Below are 15,586 nucleotides of genomic sequence, written 5' to 3' on the forward strand. Positions count from 1 at the left end.
AATTTATATTTCAATTTCTATTTTTTTCCCGAATTGTATTTCTTCTCCAAAAAGTTGTTTTTTTTAAAAAAAAATTCTCAAGTCTATCAAACCAAGAAAAAATTCGAATACAAAAATCGGCCAAGAAAAAGTAGTTGAGGTCAGACCTTTAAAGGTCTTCATATTTTTATTCGGATTGTTCAGAGTTTTTTTTTTCATTTGTAGTTTTTATTTGGATCTCTGAAAAATGACATGGTATTCGTGGTTTTAGAGAAAATTAGCTTATTTATGGGTTTCAAAAATCTCTAAAACCACTAAAATGAGAATGTTAATAAATAGGCTTCAACGGTATATGTCTATTTTAAAAATCAAAGCCCAAGTGCTAGTAATTTGATTAATACCTGTACAAACAACACCCCTGCATCTCCTTTCATCATTGATTGATACCAGTACCCTAACCTGTCCAGTAGCAGTCACTGCTGTGTTCACATAGCAAAACTTTCTGCCTCTCAAAATTTCCAACATGCAACCATCCACACAAAGGAAATGATCAAAACATACAGAAAGGGGGACATCGTTTTGCCCCCTGCACTTTATACTGCTCATTGTATCATGATTCAGAACTGTAAGGGGCAGATTCACTAACTTCGAGTGAAGGATTCGAATGAAAAAAATTCGAATTTCGAAGTATTTTTTGGGTACTTCGACCATCGAATTGGTTAAATTCGTTCGAATTCGAACGAAATCGAACGATTCGAAGTAAAAATCGTTTGACTATTCGACCATTCGATAGTCGAAGTACTTTCCCTTTAAAAAAAACTTCGACCCCCTACTTCGGCAGATAAAACCTACCGAAGTCAATGTTAGCCTATGGGGAAGGTCCCCATAGGCTTGCTAACCTTTTTTTGATCGAAGGATTTTCCTTCGATCGTTGGATTAAAATCGTTCGATCGAACGAAAAATCCTTCGATTGATCGATCGCAGGATTAGCGCTAAATCCTTCGACTTCGATATTCGAAGTCGAAGGATTTCAATTCGAGGGTCGAATTTCGAAGTATTTTTAACTTCGAAATTCGACCCTTAGTGAATCTGCCCCTAAGTGATAAAGAGCACAAACTGGCTAAGACCAACAGAAAATCAACAAAATGCTCTCCACTCCTCTGTTATTCTTTTTTTTTTTTTTACAGAAAAGGCAGCTTGATTAAAGATTTAAGTCATTTCCAAATTCACAAATGCAGGTGCTCTGAAGTGGACACAACGGAGAGCGGATTCTGGTGCAATTCACTTGCATCCAAACACTTGCCAATGTGTCCATTATGCCTCAGATGATAAATGGTCTGCAGTTGCGCCTATTGACCATGGGGAACACTGGGGGTTCCACCATGGATTTTGTCAGTAGCTCCTGGGTTCTCACAGCAGGTTCCATCAACAGGCACACCAGATTTGCACCTAGTGAATTTGATGCAAATTACATTTTGAACGCATGCTCCAGAAGTGACACGTCCCCCACTCGGAAAATGCTTGTTTTGCAACCGATTGGCATCAAAACACAAGAGTAATTGCAGAGGACACAACTCCAAGTGCTGATGGGATTTTGCTGGATTTATGGACATATGCTGCATCATGGGTAAAAAACTATTTAAATTAGAAATACTTTGAACACTGCACTTGCCTTCCTAAATTATTCTTTTAACTATTATTCAAACAGCATTAAATGGGATTGCTAGAGTCGGTTAACACTGACAGCAACCTCAAAGCGATTTTAGATGTGAATGATCTATAACTATTAAGAGACATGATTTAATTAACCTCAACATGAAGTCATCTGGCAGTACAGAGTGGCAGCTTGCCCTTCAATGACTCTATTACAATATAATTACGTATATATTAAGATGTACATGTTACTGTCTGCATATTATATACAAAATGTGTTATTTTATTTTGTTGAAATTATATATTTTTTAATTATTAATATTTACACATTATTTTCAATATCAATACTTTAAGAATCCTCCTCATACATGCTATATATATATATATATATATATATATATATATATATATATATATATATATATATACTGTATATATATATATATATATATATATATATATATATATATATATATATATATATATATACAGAGAGTCTGAAAGAAATGACAGGAAATGTGTTCAGTTCTACCCATGAGGGAAAGGGTCTCACAAGTAGCAGCTGCAAGAAGAATTTCTGATACTAGCTTTAGTCACAGTAGCTTGCCTCTAGGTAAATTCTGTATTCAGCCATACTGGTCAGTACATGTATGGCTCAAAAGTTGCAAACAGACTTGATTGGCAGAAGTCTATTCTGATGAGACTTAGTATAATATTAACAACTATATCTTGGGGCCTCTTGCTGCTTGGACGCTGCCAAATGCAGCTTTCTATTTACTGGAGTAAGTTCCACCAGGCAGGGTCATTTAGTTGTTGGCGTTTGGGTCTAGCACTGCAACTAGACCTTTCTGCAGTACTTTTTAATCTCCTAATCAACCAGGTTATGGTTAATTTATGATGTACCCAAAAGTATCAGGTATCCTTACAATACTCGACTTTGCAGATGAGTCCTACGATCTCTGTCATGTGCAGGAAAAAACAACACTTTTTCTGCAGAATCCTGCTGGAGCAGCACTATTAACTGATGCATTTTGAAAAAAACTTTTTTTCCATGACCAGTATCCCTTTAAGAACTTGCAACAAACATGGGACACAGTCACAAATGTGGGCAAAGACAGACAAAAGTGGAATTTCTTGTTGCTGCCTTACACTCCTGTGGTCTAATAAGTGAGGAAAAAGTAGGGGTCTAGCTGCAGAATAAAGTGCTTTCAAATGTATTATCATGCGGCACCTATTGCAGTGGAAGTGTCACCTGCCCGTTAGTAACTTTAGTGTATTTGAAGAGTATGCAGTAGCATAGCCAACATATGTCTTTGTCCAGCAAACAATAATAACCAGCCAGCAGTTAGATTCTCCTAAAATAGCTCACTAAGAATAATGAATGCACACGTTTGATTGGATACTATGGAATATTTACCTAACCCATGATTTTACTCGGCCACCTATGACCTCCTTTGTATTGACTCACACGTCTGTTTTTTTTATATTTAAACTCTATTAAATATCTAACAATTTCTTGAAAATGTATCACTATAAGGGGCCCATTTACTTAGTTCGAGTGAAGGAATAGAATAAAAAAAACTTCGAATTTCGATTGATTTTTTTGGCTACTTCAACCATCGAATTTGCTACTTCGACCTTCGACTATGACTTCGACTTCGAATAGAACAATTCGAATTAAAAATTGTTCGACTATTCGACCATTCGATAGTCGAAGTACTGTCTCTTTAAAAAAACCTTGACCCCCTACTTCGCCACCTAAAACCTACCGAACCTCAATGTTAGCCTATGGGGAAGGTCCCCATAGGCTTTGCAAGCTTTCTTTGGTCGAAGAAAAATTGTTCAATCGATGGATTAAAATACTTCGAATCGAACGATTCGAAGGATTTAATCGTTCGATCGAGCGTTTTTTCGTTCGATCGCTCGATCTAACTATTTGCGGTAAATCCTTCGACTTCGATATTCGAAGTCGAAGGATTTACATTCGGCAGTCGAATATCGAGGGTTAATTAACACTCGATATTCGACCCTGTATAAATCTGCCCCTAAGTGTCTGTTTTAATTCTGAAAATAGGCTAAAATCTCTATAAATGTAAGATAAGTATTACACTTATGTATCCTCTTCGCTGTTCTCTGCTTCATAAATATGCAATAGTTACAGCTGCAACACAATGGTTATTGGCTGCAATTCAAAAATTTACAAATATTCTCTTATTAATTTTGCAGCACCTTGTATGAAATAATGTGTTTTAACACTTAAAAAGGTGATGGAATCCATGAATACTAAACTAGTTCACAGTAACAGAGTATGTGGCTGGTGGTAAAAATTACTAAAAGCGGACTTAAACTGAAAGGCTAAAACTAAGTAAGCTTTATCAGAAAGATCTATATAAATATACCAGTAAACCCTCAAAGTAATGCTACCCTTATTCCTCTGTCAAAAGAAACACTGCATTTATTTCCTTCTATTGTGTACACATGGGTTTCTGTATCAGACTTCCTGTTTTCAGCTTAAACCTCCAGGGCTAGGGCTTGAGCATGCTCAGTTTGCTCCTCTCACCGTCTCCCCCTCCCCTCCCTGCTGTAATCTGAACCCAGAGCTATGGGTGAGCAGGGAGAGACTCAGGAAGTGATGTCACACCAAACTAATATGGCATCTGCTATCCTAAGCAAAAGAGATAGCTTCTAGAGCTTTTTACTCGGTCATGATAAAGCATTCTACAGAATAAATATAGTGTTATAGCTTGCACTATTGTGGCTAATATATTGGCAATAAGCTGCTTTAGAAGCTTTCCTTCTCCTTTAAAAATTCTGTGCCAGAACCGTGAGTTAATTTGAAATGTTCCTGTTACTTTTAACATGGTGGCAGCGCTCAGAGCCACAGAAATTTTTGCTTTTTGTGTATTAAGGCTATTCATACTTACACTCTGAAATAAGCATTGCCTATGACATTTGCCTGATTAAAGAGAAGGATTGGCTGTGCAAGTAACTATGAAGAGAAGAGAAAACTGCCAGCCTTGAATCACTTGAGAAAATTATCCTTTTCTAAAATAATTAGGAAGTGTCAGAAATGTTTCAGTTGCAGTACAGCGTATCACTTTCTTTAAATGGAAATTAGTGAAACTTTCTTAATTTGTAACCCATAATAAGACAAGGAGGTGTGGTACGGGCTGAAATGTCAGAGCCACCACTGTGTTATTATTTCATTTGTAGATATAAAAAACATCTTCCTAAGAATGATAATCTGTTTTATTCCTGCCCCCCTGGATAATTGAACTTCTGTAGTCAGTAAAAGGTTGATTCTATTCTTCCTTTCTTTCTTCACCGGCTCAGTGGTGATAACACTGCACAATGCTGCCAACTATGGATTCAATTGATAACGAGGGTGGTGATAAGAAGAGGACACAGCAAGCTATCAACCCTGGGAGGAGGGCACAGACTTCCACCTGCTAGCAGCCATCTTTGGAAGAAACCATCCAACTAAGCAGGTAGAAAGGTGTACTGAAAAAGGCCTAATAATAAAGCGGTGGTTCACCTTTAAGTTAACATTTACTACGTTGTAGAATGCCTAATTTTAAGCAACTTTTCAAATTTCTTCTTTTTATATTATTTGAATCATTTGCTTTCCTTCCAGCTTTCAAATGGGGGTCACTGACCCCATCTAAAAAAACAAATACTTGTATGTAAGACTGCAAATCTATTGTTATTGCTACTTTTTATGACTAATCTGTCTATTCAGGCAATCTCTTATTCATATTCTAGACTCTCATTCAAATTAATGTCTGGTTGCTAGGGTAATTCGGGCAATAGCAACTAGACTGCTAAAACTACAAACTGGAGAGCTGCTACATAAAAGTTAAATAACTCAAAGGCCACAAAAAACTTAAAAACCTATTGCAAATGGTCTCAGAATATTACCCGAACACTAAATATGGTACTTGTAGTCAGTTATGAAGTGATTTGTAGCAATGTATACACAGCAACTTTTTTTCTTCCTTTTCTTGGAACCCAAACCCTAAGGGGGTTATTTTCCAAAGTCCGAATTGATCTCAATATTTTCTGCTACAAACTCAGATCAAATCTGCTTGGGTTTTTACGCTTATTTATTATTAAATTTCCCCGATAAAATAAGCTTTGCGGGAAAAAAATCTGATTTTCATTATTTTATTTGGAATTATCTGCAGATTTTCATGATTTTTCACCCGAAAACTCCCATTTCTTTTGCTTTTTGCCTGAAAACTCTGAAAACTTCGGGGTATTGCACTGAACCCAGCGCACATCAAAAAAATCATTGGGATTCTCCCATTGACTTATACGAAACCTCGACAGGTCTGAGATGCCAAAGTTTCAGTTTCTGACTTTTCCATCCTCATGGTTTTATAAATTCAGAAAAAGTCATGATTATTAAAAAATCTGATTTTATAAAAAAAATTGGTACATAAATTCTCCTTTGTAGTCTATGTGATAAATAAAAACTTAGTCCAGAGAATTAAGAAGAAAATCACTGATTGCGGAGTCAAATAGCAATAAATTGTGTTTTCTACTGTACAATCCTATTCAAAGTTGTCCTTGTGCTTCGATAGATTGAAATATGGAGCAGCATTTCCTGTCAATATTCAGAGTAGTTCTAACCTGGGAAAGGAATTTCTGAAACATGAGTGTAGTATTTAGATGAAATGTTAAACCAGTAAATCTTGTGTTACACTCTTGTATCATTTCTAAAACACACTATATAATACATAGACCAAAATACAATTCCAACGCATACAACTGTACATATATGAATGGATGTAATGCTATTGTGTGAACACCGCCTTTTAAATATTGTGCAAGTAATTCTTGAGTTTAACTAAGATAGTGCGCACCAATCAGTTTTTATGTACAACAAGAAATTGTAAGGTTTATATAAGAGGGGTTGTCAGGTTGTTGGGTACAGTAATTCAAGTGGTTTATTTCTGGCTCAGGGCAGTGTTCCTCTTCTTACTTGCTACCTAGTCCTGGGGTATTTCAGCTGAGTGTGACCATATTTTTTTATATTGCTCAGGTATTCCCTGCCCTTTTTCTACTTAGGCGTTTGTGAAGTATAGAAATTGGAAAAATATCTGTGCTGTGCATGGGCTTGCCCAGAGGATATATGAGAGCCTAGAAACATTTTTAACGTGGCCCTCAGCAAAAAGTCTCTTTTCTTTAAAAAAAATGCAGGCAGTAAGAGACTAGAATCACTGGGGGTGTTTTAACGACTTGGCACCCATAGGTGATTTTAGCTTTCATACTACTTTAAAGGGGACCCGTCACCCAAAACAATTATTCCAAATCCTATTTTATCACATTAGTCAAGCAAAATGAACTTTAATTACACTGTATAAATTATTTGAATCTTGTTTCCATCAGTCTGGGAATTCATAATTATAGCAAGCAGGCAGGAGCAATTTTGAGGACACTGTTATTAATTCAAGCCTTGCATCATCTCACAATCTTGTTTGTGCACCAGAATGGGGGACCTGATGTCCATCCCCATTCACTGGTTACACAATTAAATGGTTAAGAGAACGGGGGAATGTGGAGAGAGCAGTGACACCTAGGAAGTGCTGAATGGAAAGTGGTTGCTTGCCCCACCTCTAAGGCATAGAGGAGGGGCAGGCAATATTTGATTGACAGCTCAAATTTTTAAATAAGTTTACAACAGCTATGAACACTTTAATAAAAAAAAAGAGTTTGGATTTCATGTTTAATTTGAAAAGGACTTTTATTATACAGATTTTTATGTCTGGGTGACAGGTCCACTTTTAGGTTTCTTCACAAGGCACCAAATTTCAATTCCACTACATCTGGTCTATGTGTACATCCTGTTATTAATTATACAATAAAATACACCATTTAAATGCCAAATGCCCATGTTTACAGACCTAGAGGCTAGCTCTATTCCTGTGGGGTGCAGACCTAATAAACAGTACACAGCTCCCTTTTGCCTTGGGGAGATAATACAATCAATAGACTGGTCCCTAGGGTATCTAGTCTTTATTTCTGTGCAGGGTGAGTGCAGCCTATTCTTCTTTGAAAAAAAGATGGTGATATTTTCTTACATTTTCCTGGGTTATACAGCGATCAGGAAAATCAATCTCATAGAGTCAATGATTACTTGCAAATGCAGAGGGAACAAAATGCAAATCAGGAGCCAATCAGAGGTTGATTTAAAGAGTCAAGATGCTGCACATCCTTCACATGCTCAGAAATAGAGTTCCTGGATTAACACTTGCCATATGTGTTTGTGATTTTAATTTATTTATTTGGAATTTCCTGTGCTGCCAGAGACATACTGTGCCTGACTTTGCATATTAATTGAAAGGATTGTGAATCTTAATTTGTGGTGGATTATAGGATCAAAATTTGCTGACTGTATGGCACCCCGGGCAGCAGACATTTCTGGGGAAATATATATCCACCAGGTATTTTACTCTGCCAAATCTCCCGCATTATGGATCCCTAGTTGGTTATTCAGATCTAAAGAGGTATGAAATGTCAATTCATGCATAGTCATTGTGATATGCATATTAAAAGCAGCTGATAATATAGCATATGTGAATTTATAATTTCTTAATTAAATGTAACCCAAAGGGTACCATTAAATTAGTATGTAACGGCATGCTAACTATTTTGGAAAAAAAAAACGTTTGCATTTCTCTATGGTAAATATTTCAATGTATAATGATATGCAGTACTTTAGCCTGAGGCTACACAAACAACCATTCCCAAATCAATATTTTCTTAATCCCAACATTAGAAATGGGAACTTGGTCTTTTTGCACCACGGTTTTTTTTTTGTGTCCATGCCCATGAGACCCAACAAGTCTATTTAATTAAGTTTATTTAATACTAAACAAACATTTTCTGACCCTGACACATAAACATTCTGGTCATCTCCCAAAGCTCTCCTTTTAAAGAGGCTACACATTCAATCAGGAAGCATTGCATAGGAGGGGGCATACATGGTATAGACATCTTACTTAGTTCTTTAAAACAATCACTTCTCATTCCCAACATTTAAGTGGTTTTGATGTTCAGTCCATTAGAGATCAGGTAGCCGGCATTCCTTCTCCTTGCGTCGCTGTTCGCGCTGAATCCGGAAGTGATTCAACTGAACACTGCCCCTCTGCTCCCAGGCAGTGAATAAGTAAAGCACGCTTCTAGCAGCAGAAATCTCCCCTTGGTCAGCAGCAATAATCTAATTTTCAAACATATGGATCCAAGCAGCAAAAGGTATGGTAGGCTCACCAGGGTTTGGGAGAAAAGGTGCAGGCTGCTGCAGAGGTAGAAAAGACATCTTGTCGCCAATTTGTTATGTTTTGGTAGCCGAGGATGAGTAGAGTATAGCAGTGCTTTATTATCAGGCTCATGAAGCCATTACTCAATAGTAAGCACCACAGTACACAAATGGGCTCTACTGTTAGAAATGCATTTTGGGTTCACAATATAAAATTTGTGTCAATGGAAGGTGTGTAAAGAAAACATACAAAGCCCAAAGTGCAATATCCATAGTACTGAATGCAGGCACTATGGGGCAGATTTACTAAAGGGTAAAGTGGCTAACGCAAGCGACTTTTCGCAAGAAATCACATCCGCAGGGACATCGCCAATTAACTAACAGGTGCAGATGACAATTCACTAGTGAAGGAGACCGTCCCTAGCATTCGTTCGCACTCTATCGCTCAGGCTAATGGTTGTTGCTCCGCAAATTCACTAAAGTGTGGATTTTACTGAACGTTACCTCTTTCAACAGAGTTGACTTCACCACCTCAGATCAGGCAGACTGCTAAAATGAAGCTAGCTCTTCCTCAATCTTACATCACTTACATCATATCCTGTCTGCCGAAAACGCATTAAAGCTGAAAAAACGCTGGCGGCTTTTCCTTTTTTTATGCGGGATTGTCTGCAAAAGTCCAAACAAACTTTTTGGGTTAACATTTTTCACCAGACATTTGAGGGCCATGGAACATTCATTTTACAGTGGGCTCGTGTCTAGGGCATTATATGATCTGTTTTGTCTTTATTAAGGTTCCTTGGACATTTGTAATAAAAAGTGGCCACTTCCAGCATTTGCACCAACATCTCTAATAAACTTGTGTATGTACCTGCCCTATTCATATTGATCCAAGCATTAGATCACTACCAACTTTTTGCTAGGCATAATTGAACACTTGCGAATCTTCGCTATGAAATGCTGAAGAACTATTGCTAGTGAAAAGTCGCCAGCGTTCAGCACCCAGGACGCAACTTCGCATTTTAGTGAATTGTCATAGTGGTAACGAATTTATGCCTGGCGAAATGGTGCGAAGTGGTTGCTGGCGCCAATCGCCCTTTAGTAAATCTGCCCATATGCCTGTGTGTGCCTTGTGTTGTGTTGAGAGAAAGTCAGACAGAAATAAGTAAAGTTACTGTAGAGCACAGGTTGTGCGACTAAGAGGATAGCCTTAGTAATGTGTATTTTTTCTGTTTCAGGAGTAGATAAGGCAAACACAAGTGATCTATCATACCAAAGGAAAAGGTGAGGTCCTGGAGAAGGAGGGGGGGGGTAAAAGTGTACAAATGGAGAGAAATATGGCATTAAGGATAGGTTGAGATAAAAAGAGATAGCAGGAATAAAAGTACATTTAAAGAATATGATTGGATGACATTATAATATAATGGGACAGAAATACAATAAGCAATGAATAAAAAATGGACTCTGGAATTGATTCTGGAATCAGTGAAATGACATGTCAGCTAAAGAGTGTGAATGGGCATGTTAAAAAGTCTGGCATGATTCATTTAGCTATATCTAGAACTGTATGAAAGTCTTGATAAAGGATTGAATTTACAGTTACAGCGCAATAGATACAAATATAATAGTCATTTTTATGGATAATATTAGTATAATACAAATGTGTATTCAGTGAAGAGCTCCTACAAGGGGGTAGATAGAGCTATCATAAACATAAAAGAACCCTAAAAGAAACTCAGTACGTGAACAGATAAATCATTATTATTTCTCTTAGTTTATTTAATGGCATCCATTAATGCGTCCATGCAGCAGTGTACTGTTTGTTATACTCATATTGGTCTTATAGAAAATCAAGTTACTTGTTTATACTTGTTTATGTGTGCACTTGCATTTGTGCGCGTACAGGTGAGAATAAGAGATATGCTCTTTGAAGCTGCTATAACTATTCATTCTGTATGTATATTATTTCAGAAAAAAAGGTTAAAGCTTAAGCCCCCAACTGTGGGATTAACTGTACTTAATTTGTATTTGTATTAAAAGACTTCCGCTTAGCACAGTTTGGCAGATAAAATGAATACAATATTGGCCTGGTCATTAGGCAGAAGTCATATACAGTGCTGACACAACACAGGGCTTTGATAAAAAAAATTCTTAGCTCCAGGTATGCAGAAGCTTGCACAAAGATTCAATGAACTGTTGGGGGTTAAGAATAGCCCGGGACAAGGCAAAGTGTTACATATGAAACTACTCCTGACAGACTGATGAACTAATAAAATTCAAAGAGCTCCGCAGAGGGTAGATATGAGAAAAAGAAACACTTTTGTCTTATATATCAGCCTGGGTTAAATGTTTAATATGATATGAGAATGCAGAATTGCGGATGCTGCTAAAAGACTGAGCAGTCTGCTTGTGGGGGATGGAAGCAGAGCGGTTGAATAGAAGAGCTCCTTCCAGCACTGACATTCATTGTGGGTCAGCGGGTACTGAACCTAGACTATTATGTCAGGCACACGCTTGGCCTGTGGGCCTTTGTTATGCAGATGGGCCATGCCTGGGAAGCAAGCTCTTTCCCTTTTTTTAAGTGACACAAAAGAAAGGGATGGAGGAGGGGACAGTATTTAAGGAAGGGAGAAGTGCATAAAAGACACCAGCCTCTGTTCCAATGTCACGGTGCAAAGGAGACAAAACAAGAGCCTAGACTTTTCCACACTTGCATGCACACTGAGTGCCCTCCCATCACTTTGTGTCTAAATGTTTGCCACCCAATCCAAGGGTGGGGGGATGGATTGAAGAGCCTAAGCCATCCTGCTTTTATATTTTTCCCCTCATCCTTACAGCAGCTTTTGCAATTGGAAGCTCTGATGAACTGAGGCTCTGGGTCCTCCCGTACAAACTCATTTAACACAGCTCACAGACACAAGCTGGCCCTGCTGTCTAAGCAAGGGGAGGAGGTACAACATAATAGCAATCCTCCTCCCCTGCACAATCCTCAGGCTGCCCAGCTAAGCGCATTGCCAGCTTCAGCATTTGGACAGCGGCTGAAGTATTTGCACCAAGCTGTGGCTTGAGAAAGGAGCAGCTGCACATCTCTCCCCCCTGACTATGGCCAGCATCCAACAAGGGGAAAAGCAGCTCTTTGAGAAGTTTTGGAAAGGGACTTTTAAAGCTGTCGCCACTCCAAGAAGAGAGAGCGTTATTTTTGCCAGTATTACAGCTCGGAAGCCGCTTACAAGGTAGGAAACCATCAATATGATACGTTTATGAATATGCAAGTGTCTTGTAACCTGGATATACTTCTGTAATGTTAATAAGCAGTCCAGCTCAACTACAACTCCCAGCATCCCTTAAAAGCCAAATTATGTGGGTATATGCTCAGACCCATATGTTAAAAATGTTAGAACTGCATATTCTTCATATATATTAAGGCTATGGTCTAGATGGTATTTATTGCTACTGTCATAGACTGTTAATTTGCAATTTTTATATCTTCCAAACCTGTATATCAAGTTTTGTCTTATGTGATTTCCAGCACTGAATAGAAATAATAATAATAAAAAAAAAACAACTGCGATAAAACACAGCCCAGCTGATTTGTACAGCTGCATCTGTTCCTGATCGCGGTGTGTTCCTGCCTCTTTGTCCTACTGATTGCTTATCACAAAGCAAATCCATCCTGTGTGTAGACTGCTGCTCTGGGTACTGATGTAAATATCTGACTTTATTAGTGTGTACAATGCAAGTGTGTCTGAAAACAAACTACATGTATAGGAAACATACAGTCCCTCCTATACATTGCTTTCTGGATTCTGTACATCTGATCTCTATGTTACAGGTGCAGAAAGATACTCATGTCTTCTACGCAGCTAGCCTTATCCCAGTGTATCTTAGGATTAGTAACTGACTTCAGTCCATCACACAGATCTCCCCAGAGGCTTATACTACAAGAGACCTGGAAGCATCCAATAATGTCTACAAAATCCAGTGTAGATTTCATATCAAATAACTGGAGTCACATAAGAAAAATTATATAACATTGTGAAGATCCTGTGCAAAACCCATACAGATTTTTAGTACTCCTTTTTTCAATGTAGTGTGGTTTTTAGAAATGTCCAGCCCGGATATTATACATATTCAACCAATAATCAGTAGTTTTCCATCTGCCCCTTCCTTATACTCGTGTGACTTTGGTTTAGTATACATTGCAATGAAAAGTGATGAACTGAGAGACAGGTTCTTATGTGTTTTAATAAGTGTATCTATGTGCTAGGAAAGCTAACGCGTATACAGAAAGTGCACATTTTGTTATGTTTTTGGGGTCTCAAATTCTCAAAGGGAAACGTCACAGTTAACTATACAGTGTGTATCTAACAACAAATGATTATTTTATTTTGAGATATATATATATATATATCTATAAAGAGAGACTGAGAGAGCAGTATCTTCAGAGTTGGCCCTGTTCTGTCTGGAATAATATATTTATCTTGTCATAGGAACACTTTGTTAAGGTTATGACTAAAGGGATGTTAATTACGAGTAAAAAAAAGAAAATGTATAAAATCCGAGTGGATTTAATCAAGAGGGAATGAAATCAGCTGTATGTTTTACAGACCATGGCTCTTTACATTGTTTAACCACACCTTCTGCATTCATACTCCCGCTTCCCTTTGTCCTGCCTGACAGTCCTTTTTGTCTCCTTATGAAGACCTTGATTCCCAAGTAATCACGCTTCTGTACACAGAGTCTTCCAGTGAGTTAGCACGTTGGAAAGAAATTAATTATTTAAAGGGAAGGGTAGTCTATTTCATTGCTCAACAGTCATTACTATTCTTTTGCGTTTGCAGTAAAATGAAGTAAGAGATTTCACATGCCATATGCTCTCCGACTGAAACTCCTATTTTGGTGCATGTTTAAGCCATTGGAATAAGTGAAATGTGTTATCACGTGTATACAGATTGGTTGCATTTTTATGTAATGTAGAAGTCATAGACATTAAGCCATAGATATTAGTTGGTGCTGGGAAATCTGCGTAGTACAGAAGCAGGTTGTGACTGCACTTTAGGGAAGTCTTTGTCTATGGAACACTTTAGTCAGTTTTAGAGAACAGCCAGTTAGTTCCAAGAGGGTAATTGTCATTAGGAGGTCTAACAGGGCCACGTGGGGTTGGTATATTAGAGACTGTGAATGTTAGGGTGGTTAGTGCTAAAGATCAGCCAGTCAGAAGCTGGAATAGAAATGACTAACTATTAAAGCTTTTGAACTTGGTTGATAGTGGATCATAGGGTCATCAGTGTCAGTAGAGCCTGCATATTTGGGAAGAGTGTCAGTGCCAAGGACCATGCATAAGAAAAAGTCAGTGACAGGAGAGCTGATTATTAGGGTGAACTCACAAGTGAATGAAGTGAGAATAACAAATCAGTGCCCGAAAACCTGAATATGGGAGAGTCAAGTTCATCATGAGAGGTCACCTAGAGCACTGGCAATTCTACATATTAAGAAATTCAAGGGAATGCCACTTATTTAGCCATTAGTTGTTTCATATACATTAAGTACATTAAACACTTTATATACAATAATCTAGGAGATTTCTGATTTATAGAGTGTTGTAAGTGCTGGGGACCAAATTATTATAAGAAGTAATAAGTACCAAGTGAAATGAGCATGACAGAAGACAGAAAATGATGTGACCTGTGTATTGATGGCAGTAGAAAGTGCCAAGGGACTTGAATCTTTAAGGGGCTGGTAAGTGCTAAGGAAGCTTATAGTATAAGAGCTAGCTACTGTATGTATATATCTAGAGTTGGTTTATTTTACCTGCTTTGTGGAAAGAGTTGTTCTGCACAGCTTTTGCATCTAAGCTCGTTTCTTAGCAAGTTCCTATCTGTCTTAGTTCTACATATGAAGTAGCTAACACAAAGTGCAGTTGGTTTGAAATCATTTGCATATGTCACAGTGAACTATTATGCTAAAATAAATAAGGGCTAAAACACAGAGGAAAATGACAAGTCACAACATTTGCAAGCAATGGTATAGCAGAAGAATTCCCAGTGCCCTTGAAATTAGCCTTGTGACTGTGCATAGGAAACTCTGCCACTGATATGCCTACTCCTCTATCCCTGCCTGGAAACTGGATTTCTGTTGAATTTAGGTTTGTTTTGCGCCACCACTGTCACAATTTTAATGTCACGTTTATAAAGGAAAGGAATTCTATGGCATATACAAAGGTAGTAAGCCCTAGCCTAAAACTTTTATATATTTCAGTTTTGATGTTTATTGCTATACAGGTATGGTATCTGTTATCCCGAAACCCGTTATCCAGAAAGCTCAGAATTATGGAAAGGCTCCCATAGACTACATTTTACCCAAATAATCCAAATTTTTAAAAATGATTTCTTTTTTCTCTTTAATAATAAAACAGTGTCTTGTACTTGATTCTAACAAAAATATGCGTTATTAATCGTTAATTGGAAGCAAAACCAGGCTATTGGGTGCAGTTCATGTTTACATGATATTCTGATAGACTAAAGGTACGAAGACCCAAATTACTGTAAAATCCGTTATCCAGAAAACCACAGGTAACAGGTCCCATACCTGTATAGTTATTACATATTAACCTTGGAATACTGCATATTCCTTATGTCTCAATTCCTAATACACGTGTTAGCAAAATATATATTTTATTCCTTGTTCTTGGAATAT

General features: G+C 37.6%; 1 protein-coding gene across 1 annotated transcript in view; it reads left to right on the top strand.

Moving 5' to 3' along the window:
* The first annotated feature begins 11,298 nt into the window (after window positions 1-11,298).
* The window catches only part of LOC108717058 (serine/arginine repetitive matrix protein 4), a 74,940-nt gene continuing 70,652 nt past the window's right edge, over window positions 11,299-15,586 (top strand). The window contains exon 1 of the mRNA XM_018263803.2: window positions 11,299-12,123. Coding sequence (XP_018119292.2) covers window positions 11,993-12,123 — 131 coding nt within the window. The 5' untranslated portion in view covers window positions 11,299-11,992. The remainder of the gene's footprint in view (window positions 12,124-15,586) is intronic.

Source organism: Xenopus laevis, chromosome 1L (genome assembly GCF_017654675.1).
Source record: "Xenopus laevis strain J_2021 chromosome 1L, Xenopus_laevis_v10.1, whole genome shotgun sequence".
NCBI classification, from domain to species: Eukaryota; Metazoa; Chordata; class Amphibia; order Anura; family Pipidae; genus Xenopus; species Xenopus laevis.